Here is a 26,446-nt window from a genome sequence, read left to right as displayed (position 1 = left end):
CTTGGGGCTGCCTCAAATTATGCATGCACGTTCTCCGGTGAATTCTAGTGCCCTTTCTATGAAGTTACCTTCTTCACCAATTCATTTAATCCCCAATGCTCATTAAATGAAATTGAAAACCCAAATGGAAAAACGAAAATGAAATTCAAGGCAAAAATGGATCTATTGATATAGAGATTGACCTTGAAAACAGTTGAAGAGATGGGCATCCTTGTACAATGGTTCAATCGCATACAGTTGGATGAGGAAAGTTATAAGGACATACATTTAAAGTTTTAAACATCATCATAAATTAAAGGGTTTTGCTTGATTGATGAAAAAGGAATTTAGGTCATCTATAGGCCCTTAAATGGTAGCTATGGAATTTAAAGAAAAATAAAGGCATAATACAAAACTCACATGAGTTAAACACTAATAAATGATCAAGTGTTTGATTATTTTACCTAGACTTTGATTTCATTTAATTTCACTTCCTTCACTTCTCTGCACACTCGCTGCGATGCCAATAACAAAGCATGGACTCTAGATTTATAGCCAATGGCAGGTTGCCTATAAATGGAAAGAGATTCAAGAGGTTGACATTAGTCAGGTGGGATCCTAATTAAACTGGGTATTCGTCAGACCTCATATCTTCAATTATAGGACCATGTAACATTGGACTCAGTACGTCAAGTTGTTGTTGGTGGTGGTTTGTTTAATTTGGTACTCATAAAGTTTTGGTCTTGCCATGTTTTATATTATGTAGTTACACTTATATAAAATTATATATTACTCTTAACAGGGGAAAAAATTAATCCAAATTAAAGGAAAAAATTGTCATCTCAGTAGCCCTCAACCCAGTAATAAATGGTTGTTCAAAGTGATTCATGTTGAATATACTCACAGAATCAGAATCAGGGTAACCAAACAGTTTTTCAAACAGATTCACTTTTAGAATCAGGGTAACCAAACAGTTTTTTAGACAGATTTACTTTCAGAATCAGGGTAACCAAATGGTTTTTCAGACAGATTCACTTTCTAGAATCAGGGTAACCAAACAGTTTTTTTTTACGAATATGATTCTACAGAACCTAATTCCACAGACTCATGATTCCCTCAGAAGCGGATTTCAGGGAATTGCAGAACCAAACGCCCCCTTAAGTAATCCACCCTCCTTTTTATTATTATTATTATTATTTATTTTTGGTAACCAGAAGTAATCCTTATTATATTAAACACAAACTGCAATATAACAATTAACAAGAAGAGGTATGATTATGAAGCCACCGGAGGTGAAAGGCTGAAATCTCTGTGCGTTTGTCTCGCCTCCAAACGATGGTGCAGCAAAGCCTCCCTCCCTGTATCCATCCCAAATCCCAAATGTGGGGGAGATATATACCATTAGCATGAAATTGAATCTCAGTCAAATAGATTGACCTTTTGCTTTGACTTCTCACTCCAGAAAATAAGTTAATGATCTCAAGGTGAAAGTCTGTATTTCCCTTACATTTCTTCGACATATTAGGAGGAAAAATTCACTTCTGAATTATATAATAAGATGAAACAGAGGTGAAATCCCCAGTGAATGGTGGAGTTGGTCTCCATGAAGTAAATGTGTTCATCCCCGTTAAGATACTCTACTAACATGGGCAGTAAACATGTTCATCCTCATAAAGACACTCTACTAACATGGGAAGATGTTAGTGTTCTTGCGAGAGAGAGGCCATGTTCTTTGATTAATAATGATCCATCATATTAAGCCTCATAATCACTGAAACTGTATTTTACAGATTTTAAGGACCCGGCTGCAGCAGCACCTGGAAGAAACGAAAATGACTTCAACAAAGGCAAATTAAGAAACCCAGAAACGAAATCTACCATACACGGGATTGCACCCTGTTTATTTGCCTGCGGACTCCCAGATCCAATGTTCAACAACCCCCTTTTGCAGCACCATATCAATCAAAGAAGAATTAGCAGACGAAGAGAGAGTGACTGATGCTGCTATTCGCCAAAATCATTGCTGAGAAACCAGATGCTTTGCCTGGACCTCCCCCCCCCCCCCCCCCCCCCCCCACACACACACACACAAACAAAAAAAAACGTGGTGGGTCAACCTGCTATTGAAGCTTATGAGGACCAAAATAAGGGAAGGAATTAAAATTGAAGCGTAATCTTATCAGAGTATTTAAATACAAAAGCTAAAAATAATTTCCCCTTCCCAATAATGTCATCTAGGAACATAAATTTTTATGTTGCATAATGTTCTGAATCATAATGAGATACACTTTCAATATCTGCGTCCCTGTAGTCATTGGGAAGATTGTTACAATTGATGGTGTGCCACACTGGTCTCTCTTCTTGAAACATGCTGCACATAAATACGTAACATCAAAAACAACTAGCAATGTTAACAGGGGATTACGCATGTTTATGGTTTGGCTCGGTGATTAAGAATATGTGGATAAGTATCTCAATCTCCTACAAAATTAGCACTACAAATACAAGTAAAACAGCTTTACCAATATCACAGAATTAGTACAAGCACAGCAGATATTGCATAAAATATTTTATCCTGGTCTAGTAGGAAGAGTTGTTTATCTGACTGGCTGGTGGCAAGGGAACTGTTCTCTGCAGGGGAAAAGAATGATCACAAAACTGTTTTACTTGCATAAAACAGCACCCAGTGCACGAGGCTCCCGGTACTGTAGGGTCTGGGAGGGGCAAAAGTACACGGCCTTGGCCTCTGCTTCACAGGAGAGGCAAGCCTCTCCCGCACTGCAGCAGTGGAAGCCTCATGCACCTAGTCCTCTTTCAATACAAGTAAGTTTTTTAGTTGGGGATCAATTCTTGCAAAGAACGGTACCCTGTGATGAAACAGTCAGATAAACTCTCTATAGCAAGATACAGCATTTTCAACCATATATGTGGGTTTAGATTAAGGCAACAAATACAGGATGGCATGATAATGGGCTTCATAATTTTTGTTTTCTTAGAGCACATTATCTAGTCTTGGTGCTATCCAGAAATCAATCACCTTGCAATTCAAGTCATATAGCTAAAGTTATAACCCAACTATGAATTCAGGTTGAGCTAAAAGTGCATGCCACTCAGAGACTGAATGGCCTCTTCACATTCTACTGACAATGATGGAGAAAGCTTAATAACATAAAATAGGAATCAAACTAAAGATGACAAACATATAGCCAGTAGAGTTACACAGCTTTGGGGTGCATGAAATCTAGCAAATGAAATAATGCTCCAGGAGTAACGTGGATTTGTCACATATTATTCCCACAAAAATCAAATACAACGAAGACAAACGCTTTGACATAAGGTTTATTAACATACTGTTTAGAAGACTAGTAGCACACTAGATGTGGACTTTTTTTTTTTTAGGGTGAATAAACAATTATATTAAAGGAACCGGAAACGTAGAGAATACAATGAGGGAAGTTGAACAGAAAAAGGAAAAGGGGGGGGGGGCAAAGCAAAAAGTCAAGGGAGTGACTGAAGCGAAGATCTAAGACTCCAGGAACTAACAATCAACCTATTTCTTGGAGAGTTAGAGACAGGGAGGTGGGGAATAGAAGATAGCCTAGAAAAAACATCAAAATAGATGGCATTCCAAATCAAGATTCGGGATCCAGATTTGGAGGTCCATCTTCTCATGTTACGTTCCCACCACAAGAGATGAACAGTCGCAGCAAAGACTAGCTTCCCCACAAGGTCACAAACCGAGGAACCAGAGAAAGTTCTCAGGACCCAATTCCAATCTCCAGCAAAACCATAAACACGTCTCGACCTAGGCCAAATAGAAACAAGGGCTAAACTCCAGATAGAAATGGAGAAGGGGCAGGAGAAGAAAAGGTGGTCAAGGTCTTCAACACCGTTCCAATAGAGGGTACAACTTGGTTTGGCAGGGATGGGGCAACTAATAAAGAAGGATTGGGTGGGGAGGGCTAGGTTGAGGGATCTCCAAAGGGTGAGGGAATGGCGGGGGATGTGGCCTTTGAACCAAACTAGAGGGGCCCAAGGGAACGGGGGGAGGTGGATCTAAGGAGGTTCCAGGCAGAGGTGGTGGTGAAAGATTTGGTGTGGGACGGGGCCAAATAGCAGTATCTTGAGCAACAAATGAGAGGGGAGAGAGGGAGTTTCAAACTTCTGTGAGACTAGGATGGGGGACAGGGGACCAAACACCATTAGAGATGAAAGAGGAGAGATGGATAGCTTTGGGAATGCAAGAATCATAAACAGCTCGGGGACCAAGAAGGGAGAATAAAATACCATCGGATGCCAGGGATCAAGCTAGAAGGAAGTGGAGGATCCAGAAGATATCCGGAAAGAGAGAGCAGTAAGAGCACGTGGCCGCAAAGAAAAGAGCTTTTTCCAACTTCATGATGAGGTGGAAAGGGATGGGACAGTCTAGAGGGAATCTGTTTTGAGGAGATATGGATGAACCCAGGTGACCCAAATGGAATCATGCTTGGAGGCAATTTTTCAGATGTGGACTTACTTAGCTTTGGTCATCCAATCTATGTCACAAACAAATGATGATATTCACATATAATCAAGAAAGAAAGACCCGAGTGCCCACAAAGATACATCTAGTTCTTCTGGGATCTAGCATCTTGTAACTCTCTTTTGAACTAAGCTAAGAAAGTCGGGGGGCAATTATTGTGTCAAGCCTCTCCAAGTAAAATGTTGTAGGTTGGGAAATACTGGTTCTATAAATAAGTGTGCCAATTGGGGTACTCATATCGTATATCTCATTGTTCTCATTGTGGGATGGATCACTTCTTTGACACTCTTTTAGTTGCTGATTATATTAAATAGAAGAAGAAAAGAGAGAGAGAGAGAGAGAGAAGGTGGAATAGAAGTTGGAGAACAAATGAGGGGTGTATAAAGTTCCTATAATTAACAGATATTGGCATCCCTCATTCTGCCGCCAGAAAAAGGCTTCAATTTCCCCGCTGAACTACAGCTCAGAGCTTGGGTTTAATTTTCAAATGATACAATCCTCAATGTAAAATTTCATTGGTTTTTGACTGCCATAGCATACTTATTTCCCTATACGATCTAGTAGTCACACAGCAAAGATGTTGGCTAGTTTGAGAAGATAAAAGAAAAATGAGACGAAAAGTTCAACCAAAAGTTGTCTTCTTGTATCGATGCATACCATTTCAGTTTCATCTTCAAATGGAAAGATAAACGAAACACACACACACACACAAAAAGACAGAGAAGGATGAATCGGCTTACGGGTGCTTGCAAAGCAGTGGGCATTGAACTGTGAGTGCATACTTGCAAGTGGATAGTTCTGTGATTGAACTTATCATAACTCTGGAATCAGAGCAGACAAATCTCACCTGTATATAAATAAAGCAAACAGTAAAACAAAATTAGGATAAATTGTTTCTGATTTGCAAAGAAATTAAGGAAATTCAAACTTAATTTATTTATACCTCGGTTTCTCGAGGCTCATTTGTGAGATCACACATAGTTCCATTTGTAAGTTGATGGGCATGATACCTACATATATTTTTGATCAATATATTTGTTCAAACATAAGATATCCCCCCTTTGATGCACATTTGTAAACTTTTTACCTTTGAGATGCATCTTTTGAGCGAGGATCTTTCAATGTAGATACATCGGTAAGGTTCTGGTTGAAAGTAGCAGTGGCTTCAACATCATTGACACCTAAAATAAATTCCTGAACAACCTGTAAAAAGTGGAACAACAGTGAAGCTTTATGTTTCTGTATCCATGCTCATGAACATGCAATGATATAATTCCTCTGAGCTGCAAATACAAAGGTCATCTAGCCTCCAGGAAAACATAAACTGCCATGAAACCGAGTCTCATAGCCACAAGCCGAACTAAAATCAAAACTTCTAGTTTTTTCTTTCATTTCCCTTCTTTGGATTGACGAGATCCAGAGAGGGGGGGGGGTTAGGTATTCCTTATGCTTATTTTATGGCAAATTTACAATAAGTTGCCAAAACCATATTTAGACAGATCAACTTATAAGTAGAGAAACAAAACACTAGCAAACACAAAGGAAAGGGGCTTCACTTACACGCATACAAAAACGAAAAATTTAAAAAGTAAAAAACAAAACACTATCAAACACAAAGGAAAGGGGCTTCACTTACACGCATACAATTTTCATAGAAAGATTTCCTGATATATTCAAGATACAGAACATGGCAAGATCAGAATTTAAGTACTTCCATATATTGTTGACGTCCAAGGGATATTGAATGTAAGGCACATCAAACGGAATATTATTTAAGATAGAAAAATGAGGTTCTCTGTGAAATGAGGCATGAATGCCCACTTGAGTCATGTTTATGCTAGATCTGTAGTGTCAATTTTTTTAAGCATGTATACAGGAAGAGCCTACGGCTAATGTAGAAGGTATACATCATTAACTGTTTATTCATACATACACATATCAGCATATACAACAAGCACACCATCTGTAAACTGTATGCATTCAGAAACAAAGGCCATGCAATATGTGTGCATTCAGAACACTTGTACTTGTTATGGTACCAAAATAATTCATGGTGTAGAAACTATGAAGTAACTTAAAATTTAGAAAGAACTTAGAAATAAAATTCTGTGACAAAAACGAAGGCCTTGTGATAATGAACAAACAAGGAATGCATTTACGAGATTACCTTGTCATCCTCCAGATGAAATTGCCGCAAATGTTTTTGATAACAAAATTCATAAGACCACCAGCCCTCATGCTGCAAAATAAGCAAAGATAAAGCAATTACATTTTCAGTGAACGAAGAATAATGTTTCATAAATGCATATCCGGGAAAAGTGGGTTATTTTGGAAATGGGTAGGATGAATTTTGTTCTTGGATTTGTCATATTGTAAAGAAGGTATGAGGTTAGAGTATTATGTGGTGAGACTTAGATCTGACCATAGGACAAAAGGAAATGTACAAAATCCTGGGGGCACCAGTCTCTTTTTGCTCATAATACAATTTCCTTACTGTTCTCCTAAAGAAAAAGAGAGGAAAAGGCCGCACACAACACCCGCATGCCCACTCGTTGTGTCTATCTTCCCTTTCCACTTTGAAATAAACCCTTGACCCTTCTGCATAATGCTGTGTCCTGACCCAAAAAGTGATGGCCTTGTTCAGCTTACCATGTGTGGTATGCCTATTCCTCTCCCATTAAAAATATATATATTAATAATTTCTAGGCTGTAAGCAGGTGAAGCATTGATTTCTTCAATATCCAATCAGAATATTTAACTAGATACGCAACTTCCATTTAAATATCTGATAGCTCTTTAGCGCCCAATACACTGACTAATAATTTGAATGTCAAATATCAAAGTAAATCAAAAATAAATAAATAAAATGTCAAACTAAAGTAAATTTCTAATATCTAAAGAATATGGTCTAACAACCAGGAGAATTTAAATGTGTGAATTAAGAAGAAAAACATAAATTTCAAAACCTAACCATAATTACCTATGAAATTACTCGTGAAAACTTACTGTCTAATGTAACATATGTAATTTAAACATATTCTAAGATAATAAAGCCAGATAGATCAGGTTGAACATGCTGTTCAATACCTGACCCAATGGATATGCTCTAATTGTATGGGACACGATTATCCAACTTGAAAATGCCAAATCAAAATAAACAAATGAGTAAAATTTGACTCATTGACAACAACAACAACTGAGCCTAATCCCAACTAAATGGGATTGGTTATGTGGATCCCTCAGAACGAAGTAGGAAACCCGAAGAATGAAAAGGAAGCAATGAGATTAAATGAGAGAGGAAATAGAATAGCTCAGTGAATCAAGCATATCTCAGCTACAAGGTGCCAGCAACATGGACATTTTTGCTCCAATAAGCTCTGTTTGAGGTCATACTTGGTACAAGACCCAAGCTATGCATATCATTCTGCCCAAGCTCACCTATACTCATTTTTAAGCCAACCCCAGAGCTTTTTGCTCCTTCAATCCGAGGATCAGATAACTCCTCCTTACTGGGACATTCCGTGGCAAAACCCATATGACATTCTTGGAGCTATTACCAATCAGGGCAACTCCTACATCAGCTCTACTATGTTTGCCCCATTTTATCCTTCCTAGTTTGATGTACATCCACCTTAACAACCTTGTCCTTCAATTCATGGCTTCACTAACAGGCCCAACATTCCGTCCATTACATCATAGCAGATCAGACAGTGATCCTGTAGAACTTTGCTTTAAGCTTTAACTGAATTCTTGCATGAGATGCCCTTAATGGTTTGGCAATACTATAATCATGATAAAAGCCTATATGAAGACAGAAATAGATGATAGATCCTCACCCTGATAAGGCATTCACCCTTTAGCACTTCAAGAAGCTCATCAGGAGTCTTCAGCTTTACCCGTCTCTCTGTTTCCACTATCACATTGCTAGTGTTATGTTGAGTGACTGGCTTCCCAATTTTGGTTTTCTCAACCTTAGGCAAGAAACACAAATATTTCTGCCCATCTTTATTGGACATCACCATTGATTCCTGATCTTCATCCTGCACAACCAAGTTTCCACAATATTATGTCATTATAGAAAATCAAGCCTCTGAAAGTTCAAAGCACCACCAACAAAATCTTTTCATTCTAGTGGAACTGTTTAAAACTTAAATAAATTAGCACTACAGCAAGCATATCAAAGGGACTCTGACAGACGTTTTGATGTTAATACTCTACCCACCAATCCAAAATTCAGTATGCCTTATGGTTGTCATCAAGAGCTTGAAAAATGAAAGTTGATTTTTTTTTTTTTTTTTTTTTTTTTTTTTGAAAAAAGGATGGACTCTGATAGGAGTTTACAAAGAATGCCTATGTTGAATGTTGTATAGACCCCAGAGACCAACATCACCAAACTCCAACATAACTGTACTTATAAAAGGAGGAAAGTCCAGAAATCATGCTACCTTGGAAAGTGAAAAAGTCGGAGATACAAAACTTTATATGGGAACCAGTGGGCATTAGTCAAGTACAGTCCCTTCTAAGAACAATAGAGGTACTTGTGTAACTTCTCATGCTCTGGAGACCGGTACCATATTTAGGTTAACACAATGACATTGCCATGTATAGTGTAACAATAATAGCTCACTTAAGCCCCTGTCTCGAAGATGTTCTTACTATAAAGAAGAGTAAGAGAGTAACCCAACAGTGCAGATAAGATGCATCCCAATTTCACTTCAGAATTCACTGTGTTTGTTAATTAAAAGACTGTAAGCAACTGATGGCAGTCTCAAAATTCAGGAAACGGAGTATAACTGTCTGTGAGAATTTCTTCTAACACCACAAGAGACCAACCACTAATATTCACAGAAATAAAACAGAGTGCAAAGTATCAAACATAGTTTTAGCCCAATAACATGATAAAATCTATGAAATTTACTTACAGGGTGGAAAAGTAACTCATCTGAATGGAATTCAATCTTGTACTTTGGCTCATGAGAGCTGCGACCAAATGTTCCACCTGCCATCGAAGTGTTAGCAAGTGAAACAGCGAGTGGAGCAGACAGACAAAGACAGAGAGATTAGCAAGAACTGAGTTTTCCATGGATAAAATGGTAAGCTCAATAATCAGGAAGCTGGTTTTTTTTTTTTTTTTTTAATGGTAAAATAATCAGGAAGCTAGTTACAACTTACAAGAATAACAGTTGAATGATGTTAAAGCAATTGTGCAGTCAAACGATCAAGGAGAAATTAAAGAATCAAATAATTTCACATAGCCTGCATAACCCTACTTGAGACTTAAACCTAATTAAGGCTCTCTATTAAGAAGTAAAACTGATAATTCTAGGTCTTACAACTTGACAGCAGGAGAGGGCGTGAATCGCAGAAAACCAACAACATCCAAGGCACATTCAGAGATCAATGAAAAATCAAGTATTTAATGTTTGAATGCGCTTTAAGGAACTTACGACATTCAGCTAACCCACCTCAAGACGAGTCTTATATTTGAAAACCATAAAACGACAAAAACTTCACGATCCTAGACCTCCCTGCAACCTTAGTAGTTTCCAAACCAGATAAATTGAAACCAATATGGGAAAGAAATCTTCATACACGATTATCCTCGAAAAACCCAGAACTACCAAAAGAACTTCACCAATGTTTACTTAATCAAACAACATCAAGAAAATTTCAAAGACTCTAGATAGATGAAACAACGATGAGATTGATCAATTGGATACCTGCTTGAGCTGCGAAGATCTGATCAGCTGAAGCATGCTTCAGGAGATTAATCAAAAGAAGTATAATTAACAACGATAACCTCATGTTTCTCTACTTTCCCTCTTTTTGGCTGCCCCGCCTTCACCAGTATCAAAATCTCTAGCTTTAGGAGTCCAATTCGGAGTTTGAAATATTCGCCCAAAAGATTTTGGAAACATGAAATTCTAAATGAAGAAAAAACATTCGCCGACGAACCTACGGTGGAAATTTGCCGAACAGATGGTAAGTAGAAGTTTGTGGAAACAGTTCTGTTGCAGTCTAAATGGGCTTCAACAAAAACTAGTCCATCAACAGTAGAAGCCTGAGGAAACATCTTTGTTGTACTAAATGGGCTTCAACTGAAACAAGCCCATTTTTGTCTCACTCCAAATGTGCTTCAACTTTTTTCTCCTAAACCCTACCCATTAAAGTTGCCAAGCCCAGTCATTCAAAAAAACATTTAAAGAACCCAGAAATTTGATTTTGCCTTCTTTTTCACTTGATTGCCAAAGCTTTACAGTTGGTTTGTCCCCCAGGTTCCAATACCCCATGTGATATGGCGCATAGAACATGTGCAATGGGAAATATCATTACCTTTTCCTCAATATGACATCAAGGCACCACCCCTTAATATGCAATCAATTTCCGGGAAAAGATAGCAAGGATGAAAAAACCATCATAAGGCACTACACTCACTTGGCAAGGTTTTACTAGCAAGTTAAAGTATCATTATAGTTTACTAAACAAAAGAAAATAAAAAAAGGTATCATTCTAGAGTATCGTATATGTTAAGTGATTTTAAGATACGTAACTTACTTTGTTGAGTATTATGTCGTACTAGTTATTGTATTCTAGTACAATCCAATAGAGAAATGTATTGATATGTATGGTATCGATTGTATCTAATATGATTACATATCGACAAGTGTTATAATTTATTGTAAAATATTTTTAACCTTATTCACTAAGCCATTTCTCCTATAGTCCTATATAGGGAATGAGATGGGAGAGGTGTGAGGGAGGTGGAAAGAGAAATGTGGAATAACAGAAGTTTGAACGTAACATCTCATTGATTTTATTATCTTGACATACGAAGCTATCGTCAATGTGTTGGAAGCACAACCTTGTCAATGATTGATAAGTTGTTCCAAATGAAGATAAAAAAAAGACAAGAAAAAACAGATGGCATTCTAATAGTGAATATTTAACAAATAAATTAGATTTTAGCGACCAATAAAGTGTAATTTCTAATATCCAACTTGAACCGTCCGGTAGATCACATGTCGTAACGGCCGAATCCTTCTGATTATAGCCGGCTGGTTTTTAATTTTTAAATATCGTTGAATGGTGATATGACCAACAGACTACCAAGTAGTCACTAGCCACGCCCATCCACGTAGATGTGTTGGCACGTAGTCATGGGGTCCACACTAGTTGGGCTTTTCTTATTTGGTAACCCACACAGTTGGGCTTCGTTAAGTATTCTTACCTTTTAACGTGAAAGCGACTGTCCACCCTTTACCTGGGCTTACCAGGGATCACTTTGTTGACAGCCGTCCAAAAAGAATATTCTTGTAATAAAACCAATGGCTAATAATGAAAGTTCAATAAACTAATATAAAGGTACTTTTGTCATTTCAAATGAACGTTATGTTTTTACGCTATATTGGATTCCAATCCAAGGGTCACAAGCGTCGATCCTGTAGATGTATAGATGTATTAGAAAATGAACGACGTGAGAGGCTGAAAGCATCTCCGATTCTTCTTCCATTTTTTCTTCACAGAGGTGAAAGAATGAAGAAATTTTGTGAGTTCTGGCGATTTTGGGTCTTTCTAACTCATGAAACTCTTCCAAGATGCTTGGAGTTCACGGGAATGGCGGGTCCCAACACTGATTTTATTACTGTAATTTTAGAGTTTAATTAAGGAAGATTTTGAATGAAAAAAAAAGGAAGAGAGATTGGCTTTTGCAGCTTTTGTGGCGTTTACGTTAAACTGTTGTCGGTTTCCATTTCGTTCCTAAAACCGAAGCTGCTCAGCCTGCAATTGTTCAGAATCAAGTTCCGTTGAAGCTTTCACCTTGGTATTCTGTATTCCTCTTGTCGAGGTGGATACGACTTGCAGATAAGTTTCCTGGTCAGAATTTTTTTCTTTTTCTGTAAAGAATAAAGGAATCCTTTTGGCGAATTGGGATCCTTTTTACTGATTGAGAATTAGGAACATTTATATTTTTTAAATAGGTTTTTGTTCTTTCATTTGGATTTGTTCTTTGTCTATTTTAGGTGTTTTTTGTATCTGTAGTTGTAGAGGAATTGGGGGGTTTGAGGTTTTTTCTGTTAGAAAACAATTGTGGGCTTGGTAAGGAGAGAAGCTCGGTCTTGGGTTATTAGAGGCCGGTCTTCTTTGATTTTGTTTGGGTTTAATTATTGGGGGTTATAGATAGGGAAAATACTAGTATCATTTCCGGTTGGCCATGGGGAAGTCTTCAGGGAAGAAGAAGGCACAGGCAGATGGGAAGTCTGATGGTGCAACTGGGAAACAGAACAAATTGGGGGACCAGGGCACCAAGGCCTTTGATGAGGACACAGCTATCTTCATCGCCATGTCTCAGGAGCTGAAAGAGGAAGGGAACAAGCTCTTTCAGAAGAGGGATTGTGAAGGAGCCATGTTGAAGTATGAGAAAGCCCTCAATTTGCTGCCCCGAAACCACATAGATGTAGCTTACCTCCACAGTAACATGGCTGCTAGTTACATGCAAATGGGTTTGGCCGAATACCCTAGGGCCATCAGAGAGTGCAATTTGGCTCTTGAAGTGGCCCCAAAGTACAGTAAAGCTCTACTGAAGAGGGCTCGGTGCTATGAAGCTATGAACAGAGTCGAATTAGCCTTGAGAGATGTTAATAAGGTTCTTAGCGCAGAGCCAAATAATCTCACAGCTTTGGAGCTTGAAGAAGGTTTGAAGAAGGCAATTGAGAAGAAGGGTAACCAGGTTGACGATAAAGGGATCATTTTGGCCCCAGAACTCGTTGAACCTCCTGCTGTTTCACCTCCATGTAAAGTAGTTAAAGAGAAGAAGAAAAAGAAGAGCCATAAAAACGAGTTAAACAAAGCCGATGACAAAACTGAGGAGAAAAAAGCTGAAGGTAAAATTGACGAAAAGAAAGCTGAAGATAAGGTGGTTGTGGAAGAACACGTTAGTAGTTCTAAGAAGGAAGAAGCCACTAGAACAGTGAAATTAGTATTTGGAGAGGATATAAGATGGGCCCAATTACCGGTTGAATGTAGCATTATCCAGATGAGGGAGACGGTTAGAAATCGCTTCCCAAGCTCGAAGGCGGTTCTCATCAAATACAGGGATCCAGAAGGTGATTTGGTTACGATCACCACTACTGAAGAGCTGAGACTGGCTGAAGCGTCAGCAGATTCGCAGGGATCGCTTAGACTGTACATTGTAGAAGTTCAACCTGAGCAAGAGCCATTATTTGAGGCAACAGAAAATGGTAAAGGCAAGGACGAATCCTGGAAGAGCCAAAATAAAATCACCGAGAATGGGAATGGGGAAATGGAAACTGGGTTAACTTGTATTGATGACTGGATCATCCAGTTTGCACGTCTGTTCAAAAACCATGTTGGGTTCAATTCAGATGCATATTTGGATCTCCATGAACTTGGGATGAAGCTTTATTCAGAAGCCATGGAGGATATTGTTACGAGTGAAGAAGCTCAAGGCCTTTTTGATATGGCAGCAGAGAAGTTCCAAGAGATGGCAGCTCTAGCCCTGTTCAACTGGGGAAATGTTCACATGTCAAGGGCCAGGAAAAGGGTGTTCTTCAAAGATGATGGCTCAGACTCTATACTTGAACAAGTTAAAACAACATATGAGTGGGCACAAAGAGAATATGTGAAAGCAGGAAACCGATATGAAGAAGCTCTAAGAATCAAACCAGACTTCTATGAAGGCCTTCTTGCACTTGGGCAACAGAAATTTGAGCAGGCAAAACTTTCTTGGTGTTATGCTATAGGAAACAAAGTTGATCTGGAGAAATGGCCAGCTTCTGAAGTTCTAGAACTTTTTGATAGTGCTGAAGACAATATGGAGAAGGGCACAGAGATGTGGGGGGCGATGGAGGAGCAGCATTCTAATGAACTCTTGAAACCGGATAAGGTAAAAAACCAGTTGCAGATAACGGGTTTGGATGTTAAAGATGTATCAGCAGAAGAAGCTGCAGAACACGCTGCAAATATGAGATCTCAAATAAATCTTTTATGGGGTACTATGCTGTATGAACGGTCTATTGTGGAATTCAAATTAGGTCTGCCTGTCTGGGAAGAGTGTCTGGAGGTGGCTATTGAAAAATTTGAACTTGCTGGGGCTTCTCCTACTGACATTGCAGTTATGATAAAGAACCATTGCTCCAACGAAAATGCACAAGATGGTAAACATGATGACCGACGAAAAACTGTTAAATCTTACTTATTTTTTCTTTTTCCTTAATTGGTTTAAAATATCTGAACCATTTTACCTTAACTGCAGGTTTCGGGTTCAAAATTGATGAGATAGTGCAAGCATGGAATGAAATGTATGATGCTAAAAGGTGGCAGAGTGGCGTTCCATCCTTCCGGCTGGAACCATTATTTCGAAGACGAGTTCCAAAACTTCACCATCTTTTGGAGCATGTGTGATGTATCTTTCTTTGATTTAGCTGGATCAGAGTTTTAGTCTGCATTCTTTAACGCAGTGAAGGGATTCAGTTTCTATGTTCGATTGTCCCGTGGCTGTATTTGTGCTGAAGGAAATAGGTAATCACTATGCCCATCAATTTTTTATTTAGATAAATATCTTTTTGTTATAGCTTTTGTCTGGATACCTGATCTTATAATTGCATCTGGGTATGAAATTGCTACTGAAAATTTTGAACGATTTTCAATTTTTTTTATTTGCATATTTGTTCTCACTGAACTTGTTTGAGGAAAGGGCAAAGCATAAATTTCTGTAGTGAAAGGGTATGCAAGGGGATCAAGATAAAATGGTTGGGTTTACACTGCGTTATAAATCTTAACTGTAAATGTTATAATAATTTTTTAATAAACTGATCAAATATAAAACCATACTATGTCAACAATAATGCCAACTGACAAACAGCACAGCAATGCGAAAGATTGAGGTGACTGACTCCAGCATTACTTTTCATTCAGTGTACAGGGAGTAGATATCTTCTTGTTGCTGATTGTACTATATAATGGAGTCTGAAAGCACCATTTTGGAGAAATTGAACAGGAGAATGAACAGTATAGTCTTGCATTAGAAGTTCTTTAGATTTGTTGCACTTTCTGAAAAAACTTTATTCAGACTAGGGAACTTGCACCTTCAAGAGTCATAAAGATCTCCATAGCCATGCTTTTGATGAACTTTTTATGGACCATCTAAGATCAAGTTCTACAACTTTTATTTTCTTGTGAATATTGCTGATAGTATAATGGAACCATTGATCTGCACATCTATAAATGATAACCTGGTTTAAATCATGGCATTGGTTGTGGTCATACCATGGTGTTATCATCTTGCTGCCTTCCTCCAGTTAAGTTTCTATTTGTATTCCTAAATAGCTCTTCAGGCTTCACCTTGATGTTAACATCTTGGCACAACATTTAACAGTTTCATGATTAATTTCTAGCTTAGGGCTAAGAGGGGTTTAGCCCCAAAATATCCACAAAACCATATTAGAAACAAACGACAGTGAATAGAAGGTTAGAGTTTCTAGGCAAACCAGCCACGTAGTACTTAAACTTGCGTTGAATGTGACAGGATGGTAGTAAGGAACTGCTGAAAATTTGAGCCAAATCTAGTGGCTGAATTGGGAGTTATGATCCAAAAAACTGAATTAATAACCAGGTTTCCGTCTGTCAAAATAGTTAACAGAATGAGCTAAAACTTGCATTGAATGGTGGTCTTTAAGTGGTAAGATGATGCTGTAATTCTGGTAGAATTTTGATGGTTGGATCCCAGTGATGTAGGGGGACTGAAATCAGAAAAAATGAATGGAGTGAAAGGTGGATCAATTGAATGGGAGAATAGATGGGATGGAAGGCCCAACAGACCCAGCAGATTTGCGGGATGGAAGTGGAAGAAGAAAGTTCAGCAGTCAATAAATTCTTAGTCACACCTGTTCAAATGAGGGGTTCCAAAGAGATAATCTCGACTTGAAGGTCTCTTTCAATCAACAGCAGCAGCACAATCGCAGCTCCAGAAAATTTAGAACAAGAGAGGAACAGTAATGAACACTAGAAAGTAAAGGATATAGAGGTCCAGCTCTTTCAGCGAGGTTACTCAGCTCTAGGTGTTGAGCTCTCACAATGAGGCTCTAACCTTATCATACATGGACAAGAAAATAAGAGAACTCAAAGCAAAGCTTAATTTAATTAATCTTCAAAAATCACGGGGAGGCTCTGTGCAGCTTATTTCATCTTTATAGAGCACAAGCCTTGCTTCAAATTAGAAAGTTACTAATTATGAAACTAGAAGCTTACATGAAAATAGAAACTAAGAAGGAACATAATTAGAAACTCCTGAAGTCTTCAAGTCTTCATAGAAATCTTCTAGAAACCTGGTACTTGCAGACTCCACCTTGAAAGTTCCTTGTGCATTCTCTAGGTGCAGATCCTGCCAGCCTTCATCTCTCTCCATATCTTTTGTTATGACCGCTAATCCCAAAAGCTTGAGCCTTTAATAAGAGTAGCACAATGTATGTAGACACCTCCCACATTTGCAGACGCACATATATACACACACAATGCAGCATAGTGACACCACCAAATGGTGGCTCCATCACATGGCACTGAGGGTACAAATTTTCAGGGGCACAACAGGAACCAATCACACTTGCGTGGAGCGAACATCTGGCTTCCTGGCTCCGATAAAATTTTACAACTGCTTATCCCAAAAGCTTGAGCTATTAAGTTGGCATCTCTCTCTCTCTCTCTCTCTCTTGTGTGTTCTCTCTGGTTCTGAATTTAGCACATGGGGCTGGTTTTTGCTTAGATGTTTGTATCTGGTTGGTACTTCATCCTCTTCTACCTCATTGAATTCCTTCTTTAATGTTTACTTAATTCCTGCAGCTGAGACTTGGTAAACTTTTTTTTTTGGGCATAAAGTTGGCGAATAAGAAGTGTTTGGTTTTAAATTTTATCGTGTCTTTGTATTATATTATTGTTATATTTGTAATAAATAGGAAATTTTGCATAATTTATTTTTAAAGGTTTACTGATACAAATGAGTAGGAGCATCTCATGGCCTTAGAGTTTAATTCTGTTTGCACCATAATTCTAATAAATTCTTCCTCTGGTGGTTGTTCTTTGCTGCTTTTTTCGACAGTTAAATCCCATATAAACATAGTATATCTTTTTTTTTTTTCTATTTTTTCTCTCTTCTTTTTCAGGGTGGGGTGTTTTGGGGTTGTTATCATTTATATTCTTTTAAGATGGATTAGCAATTATAATTGAATAAAAAAAAAGTATATTTTTATCTTTAGGTTATTATTGATACAAGTTCAATTCAATTTTATTTTATTTTTTTATTTGAATTTGCTGCCTATGGAGTCTACTTTCAAGGTTGATTCCATATCTGGCTCTAATGAGATATTTTTTCATTGTTCCCGTTCAGATTATTATGCTTGATATTCTGTTAGGACCAAAGAAGAGAAAAAGGTTGTTGGTTTCTGCGTGAAGTTTTGAGTGCATGCCAAGGAGCCAATAATGTCAACTACTTTTTCATCTGGGAACCAGTGCTCTATTCTCGGAAAGATTGTATGAAGTAGCAGAGACTTCTTTTTGTTGGTTTCTGCATCTGACCCTGGTTTCTTTCTAGATCTGCAATAGTGGTAGAAGATTGCATTTGTAATTTATTGTTCCAATAACACCTGTAAAATGATGTGGCTTGTTTGTTTAAGGGGTCTGTAATTTATTGATACACGCCAGTTTTCTCCTCTGTAATTTTTGTGAGTGTTATACAGAAGCAGCAGTGATCTTTGTATCTGTACATCTATTTCATTTGCTAATTTAATCTTAATTTGTACATGTCCTTCATTTTTTGATTATTCTCAATTTGATTACAGAACTCTCTTTCCACCATGTTCGAGTATTAGGTACAGAATCTAAATTCAAATTATTCTTGGAGAAACTCTGCAGTTAGAAGCAGGAAAGCCCTTTCTTCTTGTATCAGTAGGACTGAGTTTACTTCTCTGGTTCAATTGCCTGTAGACAAGCTAGCAGATTTTAAGATTTACCCTGTATCTTAACTGTTCGAATTTCTTTTCAAAAACCCTCAAGGTTTTGGTTTTCTTATTCAAAAATGCACTTGCTTAAACAGCTATTGTTTCTCACGATTTGTCATTTGAGATTACCCAGGAGAACATCTAAGATGGACAGTGCTGAGATGTGTTTGCTTCTCAGTCAGTATATTTTGCTGCACATATCTGTTCAACGATTTCACATGAGATGAAAAAATGCTATAAGGTTTCAAGATGTCCTTATTTGGTAGAGATCTTGACAATAAATGGTCAGAACTCAGAAGATGATCATCCATCTACAAAATAGAACCTGAGTGCTGTTCACAAAGTTATGGGCAAAAATTGCTTTACAGTAATGATACCTTTTTCTTTTACATGCCTTACTTTAAGGTACATATCAATCTTTATATTTAATTCAATTATCCAATTCACAGGACTCCAAGGTCTGGCTCCTTTCCTTGAAGGCACCCACCCAATGAGCTGGGCACTTCTAGGAATGTGTGCAGACAGAGTTGGAATTTAACAATTGGGAAGGGGGAGGGGTCAAATGCTAATATTTTATACGAAGCATAATGATTTTTTTATTTATTGTCAATACCATTAAAATTTTTCTCCAATCGGAAGTTAAGTATTAGTATTTCAAACATGAAAAGAGGGTAAATAGTAAAACTTCGAAAAGTCAAGAAAGAAAAGGGGATGTTTAAGAGGTTAAGGGTCCAAGTGTTAATATTTCACAGGAGGGCGATGAAAATTTTCAAAATTCAAAAGGGACCATGGCCCCGGCCCCTGGCTCTTGGGGACCTCTGCCTAAGAATGGGTGCTTGTATGGATCACGTATCTAAGTCATAGATGCACTTATTGCCTTTAAGAGAAGAACCTGATGCCTCTAATCATTACAGTGCACTTTCCTACGGCTGTAAATGGTCCGATCTGGGCAGTTGGATTTGGGTAAGATTTTACATGTGAGCAAGAGAATTTGATGTCTACGAATCCAAAAAGAAATTATCAAAGTGAGAGAATTCAAAAAATTCAGAATCTGGATCCTCTATGACATTGAAAGGAAACTTTCTTACCCTTGGATTCTTGATCCGTTTTTAATCTAAAAGTTAGATTTTTTTTTATTTTTTTATTTTTTTTATTAATGGTGTTAAGAGTCCTGTGTTCTATATGATTCTGTGAAAGCTTCGTCTCTCTATTCAAAGGTGTGTATAGAGAACGTTACTACGAAACCTAACAAGGCCAGTTTACGGTGAGGGAGCTAGGTTCCATCAAGTGGACCTAAGTCTACCAGACGAACACCCTTCTTCCCTGTATATATATGTCTAGTTCCACTCCTGAAGTGCTTTAAAAGATTCTTTACTTGTTGAGGATCTCTACGTCCTTGCTCTCTCAGGATTTTTGACCTGGTTTGATTTCTACTTAAAATGACGAAAATCCGAAGAGCATCTCATGCTGGATCATGGTACAGCGATAACCGTAAGTCATTCCAAATTTTTATTTCAGTTCTTCTTCTTCTTAGTGCATTCAATTTGAACCATTTATCTTCGTTTTTAGTCTTTAATTTTGTGTTGGGGTATATTCTTATCTCATGTCTCGACTGATCGTATAGTTATTGCATCTGTCTTAATGTGACTGAAGCTATAATGGGTGATAACTCATAACAGGGATAGTTATGAATTGCGGCGGTTGTTGGGCATACATGACAGTGGTAGTTAGGTTTTGAGGCGGGACTTTTTTCGCTTGTAATTTTTGGTGTTGATTGATAATTTAACATGAAGGTGAGAAATTTGTCACCCTTAAACTGTCTAAATGTGGTTTATGATCGATAGTCCAGTATAAGAGTAATCAATTTGCCTGATTTGAGCTATTTGCGGTCACTCTGCTTGAATGTGAGCACTTTGGTTAGTTCTTTGCATTTGTTTACGTAGGATCTTATTCCAAACTTGGAGAACCTGGAGCACATAAAAAATGTGAATCATGTGAGATACCTTATATTCATCATTGATATAGATTCTCTTTAAAGTGAGGTCTGATTTGGAAGTCAAGGAAGGGAAAGGGACATAAGATATGCCAATTACTATAATTTCAGTAAGATTTTAAGTTAAACCATAATGACGCCGAGGTTATCTTTCCATTCCTGAGGCACTAGAATTTTGTTGTATTCAGTGATGCATGCGACAGTACATATAAGACAATTCAGTTTTGCTTTTACTGAATCAGTTTTCATGTTGCAACCTATGCAATTTACTATGTGTGCCATTTATTGATCAGGAAGCACAAAAAGATCAAAAAACATCATAATTAATATGAGTAGAAAGATTATGAGATCCTTCCTAAGTTTCTTCGAGCTTTATGTTAGTTCTGAATGTGTTTCTCCTTATCTGTTTTCTTTTCTGTTGTATCAGCAAGCAAACTAGAAGAAGAGCTTGAGGGATGGCTGAGGGCTACTGGTCTGGCCAAGTCTCCGGATGTAAGAGGTGTAATTGCCCCGTAAGTTTATCTCATTCATTTCTTAACATTACATGTAGCATCATTGGTGTATATTGGTGCAATGGTAAAGATTGTTCCACGGTGACCAATTGGTCAAGCCTTAGAATCAGGAAGCAATCTCTTTGCAAAAGCAGGGGGTAAGACTGCATACATTGTGACCCTCCCCTGACCTTGCAGTGATGCTAGCATTACATTTTATAATCATTTGTGTAATCACTTGCTGGTGATCTAACTTTCTTTTGGTGTCACTGAAACAACAGGCATGCTGGTTATTCGTATTCGGGTCGCGCAGCAGCTTTTGCATTTGCCAACATTGATCCAGCAAACATGTGTGTTCATTTTCATAATTTGTTGGGATGCATTACTTTCATCTGTTCTTCCTACTTTTTTTGTTCCATCTACCATGGCACTTTTCATGTATTACATACATCTAATTGAATATCGTATGTAATTTGAGCGGCTAAATAGTTTGGTTATTTTTCTTAAAACCTTCTGATTCTATACCACTGCTCCATAATGCTAACTGGCTTTTACCATTTCTGTAGTGTAATTAACCAAAACTGTATCTTTAACAAGAAGTTTGCAAAATGTGACTTAATTGGGTATGCCTGTTAAAAGCTTCAGGGTTGGTGATGGGGTGGGATTTGCTCTATTTCCGAGCAAAACACAATGGGTTTGGTTCTGATAAACATATCTGTTTCCAGTAGACAAAACTTTTCTGGCATCATATCCTCCATCAATACCCACTTTGCAACAATCGAGTCATCATGAAAGATTTGCATAGTTGTCACAGCATCCACGCGGATCAAGGCCTTGAGGGGGAAAAATAACATGGCAACACTAGCAAACGAAGCTTCAAAAATGTACCTGGTTGCACCACTATGATTCAGATTCTAATTTTAGCTTCATTACCACCATTGGGTGACTGAAACTCACTCAAAACTGAAACCATGACCTCTTGACTATGTGTTGTTAGGAAGTATCATGTCCATGATTGTAGATAAGTTTTTGAAATTATGATTTTTTTTCTTTCTTTGTTTTTAACTCAATTACGGAGTGGTGATTTTTTTTTATAATTTACATCAGATATAGGTTTATAATTAGATAAAGTCCTCCCTGGTGGGATGGCTTGTTGAATTCATAAATTCCAAGCTAACAATCCCATTGATTCTGGATAAAAACTTGTCTATTTGTGTGAGGTTTAACTTGTTTTACCTTTTGCATATTGTTTCATGCGTTTTGATGCTTGTAATGAGTAAGGACTATTGTTTTTGCTTTGTTTTCATTCCTGATTCATGAACTGCTATCTGAATTCAGTTCTAGGGTGTTCCTTCTGGGGCCATCTCATCATTATTACACTCCAAGATGTGCTCTTTCAAGAGCCACATCTTACAAGACTCCTTTGGGTGATCTACCAATTGATTTGGAAGGTATTGTAATTTTCTCTACCTTTTCTGTCGAATAATGTATGTGAATGACAACTCTTTTATTGATCAACTTGATGGTTGGGCTGTTTTGCTCCTCTCTACATGAGGCAGTATCTTCTGTGTATCAAAAAGGAGGAGAATTCTTTTTTTTCTCCCCTCAGCACTGCTGTTGAGAAACTATTACTTCAGTTTTCTAAACTGCAACATTTTGGCTTTGTAGTCTAGGACAACGCATAGGATCTTGTATTTGTTTTCATGCTTTTTTTAGTTACGAGTGTTTTAATTGAAAATAGTTCCTACTGATTTTTACAAAATATTAAAAAAATAATAATAATAATAAATAAAATTACTGGTCTCCTAGAATGGTTTAATTAGGAAGCTGATGTCTACAGACTTTGATGGCAAAAGCATAACTGTCATATTTCAGTGTGCTTGGCATCCTAAAAAGATCAGGTGTCATTGTAAATATAAAAGTGATGCCAACGAGTCTGGGAAAGTTGTATTGGAAAATGATCAAATAATTTCTGTTTATTCACATTGACTTGAAGTTGAAATAACCATCCATCTCTCATGCTTTGCATTCTAATTTTTTGGGTGACACTTAGAGTCCTTTAATTTTCTTTTACTGGCCCTTTTGATTGAAATGAAGTCACACCAGCTCTGGTTGACAGTCAATGAAGAACTACAAGCCACAGGGAGGTTTGAAATCATGGATCTTCATGTAGATGAAGCAGAACATAGCATGGAGATGCACTTGCCATATCTTGCCAAAGTATTTCAGGGGTAATTTCCTCTTACATTAAGCTTCTTTCTCATGTTATTCACCTGATGATTGACTGGATGCATGCAGTTATGAAGTCAAAATTGTACCCATTTTGGTTGGGGCACTGAATTCAGAAAATGAAGCCATGTATGGACGATTGCTGGCTAAATATGTTGATGACCCGAAGAATTTCTTTTCTGTTTCTTCAGATTTTTGCCACTGGGGATCTCGGTATGCTTCACAACTAACTTATATTAAACTTTGGTGTATGGTTAGCTTCCCCTGCAATTTTCTTTTATGATGGTTTGTATAAATTCATAATGACAATTAAATTCTGAACATAAAGTGGGAATCAGCAGTAATCTCCATACTCTATTCTTCAACTAAAAGTTTTGCGGATTTCTTTTCAGTGCAAATCTTATTTTCTTTGTTCCCATTTCATTAAATAGGCCATACAATATTCTGCCTTGTTTTTACCCATCTTATGGGTTTCAGTGCACAAGGTGCCAATAAATTTGGTATCCACCGGCAAAACAAATTTGGTGTCCCTGTTAAAAAGCCAGAAACTAGCCAGTTATTTATTCATATCATAGTTACACGGCATCTAGGCACCCAAGGAAGGTGAGAGCTGGATGTCAAGACAGCAGAGACGGGGCAAATAAGCCATGCTTAGACAACTATGATATGTACTCAAATGCAACTGAGTTGCTGAACTGTGGTCCGTGAATCATAATCAATTTTTAAATGAACAGATTTTGGAGGAACTTTATCTATTTAATAGGTGACACCATGAAGATTTAGGAGTAAAAATTTCATTACAAAAATCTTATTATTGGGAGCTTGATTTCTATCTTTATTGCCAGGTTTGATTACATGCATTACGACCGAAAGTATGGGCCTATTTATAAGTCCATTGAGGCTTTGGACAGGATGGGGATGGATATCATTGAGACAGGGTACCCAGATGCATTCAAACAGTACCTGTCAGAGTATGAGAACACCATATGTGGCAGGCACCCAATTAGTGTTTTCATCCATGTAAGTATCTCCTCTGGTACATATGAAAAAAGACAAAATAATAAGATTATGTTCCTCCAACCACTTATGATCTTTCTTACCTAGCTTTTCTAAATATTTGCTTCCATCAATTGGTTTATCAGATGTTGAAGAACTGCTCAGTGAAGATAAAGATTAACTTCTTAAGATATGAACAGTCTAGCCAATGCAAAACCATGAAAGACAGCAGTGTAAGTTATGCTTCTGCAGCAGCAAAGGTAGAAGACTGAAGCCACAGAAATAAGTTTGTTCACAGTAATATAAGTTATGTTTATGGTGACTTTGGGTTTTTTGGGGGGTTTCTACCATGTACTATGTAAGCATGTGCTGATTCCAAAGAATTAATGCTACAATAACTTTGTCGATGTTAAAGCTAAATTAAATGATATGCTGAACAGAACAACCCACACCCCTATTCTTTGGCTCCATAGCCTCAATGCAGAGTATACAGGAATTGTGTCTAATGCAAAACTGAGTCGTGAATATGAATACAAAGAAATATTATTTTATAGCAGGGGATCAACATGCTTGCCAGTGTAGGAGAATCTCCCAATGACCATAAGCATTGTTCAGATTGTTGTTTTATTTGAGATAGTGCCCGCTGATTTGGATGAGAAATTAATTTCCTAGAGCCTGGAATTAGGTTCCAACTTCCAATTCTTGATTACTTTTGAACCTTCATACATGAAAGAAGCAAGTCAGAATCTGTTAGGGTTTCTCCTCAAAAAACCATATCTGCACTGCTTAAGCTTCTCCAAAAACTAGCCTACAAGGTTAGGTGAGGACCCATGGGATTGTTGTTTAAGCTGTGGAAGCTGGCCTGTAGGTCTGTTCTGGTCCAAATGGTGGTAAGTATCTGGTTTATGGGCTTCACTGGGGGCTTGACTGGACTTGGGCTTTGTTATATGGAAAAACAAGCCATCACAGGTCAGCCAAAACTTCCTAGAAGGTCAACCTGGCATTTTTATTGCCATTAAAATAACAAAATACCAGGACAAGGACAGTAGGACAGCCATGAATGACAAAACAATAATTGGGACCTAAATGGCAAATTAATGGAAAACAAGATTCATTCACTAAGTATTATTTAAAACACGAAAAGAAGGCAATAGGGTAGGTTCTGTGTTCCAATTCAGATACCCCTTCCCCAAAACAGCCAAAAGCCCATTTATATATGAGAATCATTCTTGATTAGAAATTAATTTAACTGTCTCTTTCTTTTGAAAAACTAATTAACTAGACTCTGAAGGGAAGCAATACCTGCAAGTCCCTTCTTTAATCGATTCTTACTTCTTGCATTACACGCACCACAGCAGGCTTAGGACAGGAGGGAGAGTGAAGGCAACGTTAGTGGCAACAAAAGGCCACCAACCCACCACCCTTCACCAATTCTCTCTCTCTCTCTCTCTCTCTCTCTCTCTCTCTCTCTCTCTCTCTATGTGGCATTCTGGCATTGCAATGAAAGTATAATGATCAAATGAGAGGCTATCAATAACTCAAGAGAAATTTTAAATTTGCTTTTCTTGCTAATCAAACACTACACCTGTGATGCTTTAATGTTCTCCATTTTTCTAGTGGTTTCCAGCATTTTGTATATAAATGGCACGTTATAGTATGGTTGGTTATCAGTGGCTACTTTTTCAGCCCGGTTTGACCTAACTTTATATCAAAATTATGCTTTAAATATCTTCACAAGTCAACGTTAATATAAATGATTTAAGTTTCTTCAAGAGTCAACTTTCCCCGTGGAACTTGGACGGTTGGACTATCAAATAAACATCACATGATAAGCGACCACTGACATGCTTAAGCAAAGTTCCAGTACCGAAACTTTGTGGATGTAAAAAATCCTCACTGGGAGACTCATCCGCTACAGTCAGGTGTGTGACCCAGGTCGAACACCGGATTAGTCAAGGCAAAGCCTTAGAAACCGGGGTTGGCAACCAAAAAAAAAAAGAAAAAAGAAAGAAAGATTAAGCATTAAATCTATGTTTTGTTAATCTCAAAAGAGTTGGCTTACTTGGTGAATACCTCAACCTTAAAAATGAAAGGTTAGGAGTTTTTCATTTTTTTGGTCATCATCAAACTAGTCCTAAGCAAATGGAGAATCATTTCTTAGAATTTACTATCTCTACATAAAACGCCAAGAGTTTGGAAGAAAAAAATGAGCTTTTTTCATAGAAAT

General features: G+C 37.6%; 3 protein-coding genes across 3 annotated transcripts; 2 read left to right on the top strand and 1 right to left on the bottom strand.

Annotated features, from left to right (window-relative positions):
* Positions 1-2,072: 2,072 nt before the first annotated feature.
* OS9 (ER lectin-like protein) lies at positions 2,073-10,476 on the bottom strand. Its single transcript, XM_089162982.1, has 8 exons — positions 10,222-10,476; positions 9,424-9,500; positions 8,338-8,541; positions 6,669-6,740; positions 5,589-5,704; positions 5,445-5,511; positions 5,242-5,348; positions 2,073-2,350 (listed from the first exon to the last, which is right to left on the bottom strand). The coding sequence occupies exons 1-8, from the start codon at positions 10,304-10,306 to the stop codon at positions 2,230-2,232; spliced, it is 849 nt and encodes a 282-aa protein (XP_089019108.1). The 5' UTR covers positions 10,307-10,476; the 3' UTR covers positions 2,073-2,229.
* Positions 10,477-11,999: 1,523 nt separating this feature from the next.
* Positions 12,000-18,929, top strand: LOC149009492 (protein PHOX1-like). Its single transcript, XM_089163193.1, has 3 exons — positions 12,000-14,676; positions 14,775-15,040; positions 17,901-18,929. The coding sequence occupies exons 1-2, from the start codon at positions 12,714-12,716 to the stop codon at positions 14,921-14,923; spliced, it is 2,112 nt and encodes a 703-aa protein (XP_089019319.1). The 5' UTR covers positions 12,000-12,713; the 3' UTR covers positions 14,924-15,040; positions 17,901-18,929.
* A 525-nt stretch (positions 18,930-19,454) lies between these two features.
* On the top strand, positions 19,455-24,993 carry LOC149009491 (uncharacterized). Its single transcript, XM_089163972.1, has 8 exons — positions 19,455-20,001; positions 20,931-21,015; positions 21,276-21,344; positions 22,333-22,445; positions 23,114-23,225; positions 23,293-23,436; positions 24,069-24,243; positions 24,366-24,993. Exons 1-8 carry the CDS (start codon positions 19,950-19,952, stop codon positions 24,489-24,491), a joined length of 876 nt encoding a protein of 291 aa, XP_089020098.1. The 5' UTR covers positions 19,455-19,949; the 3' UTR covers positions 24,492-24,993.
* Positions 24,994-26,446: the final 1,453 nt, after the last annotated feature.

The sequence above is a fragment of the Hakea prostrata genome, chromosome 7 (genome assembly GCF_041222555.1).
Source record: "Hakea prostrata isolate BN-2017 chromosome 7, UWA_Hpros_2, whole genome shotgun sequence".
NCBI lineage: Eukaryota > Viridiplantae > Streptophyta > Magnoliopsida > Proteales > Proteaceae > Hakea > Hakea prostrata.
This window is presented reverse-complemented; position numbering and strand designations above follow the sequence as displayed.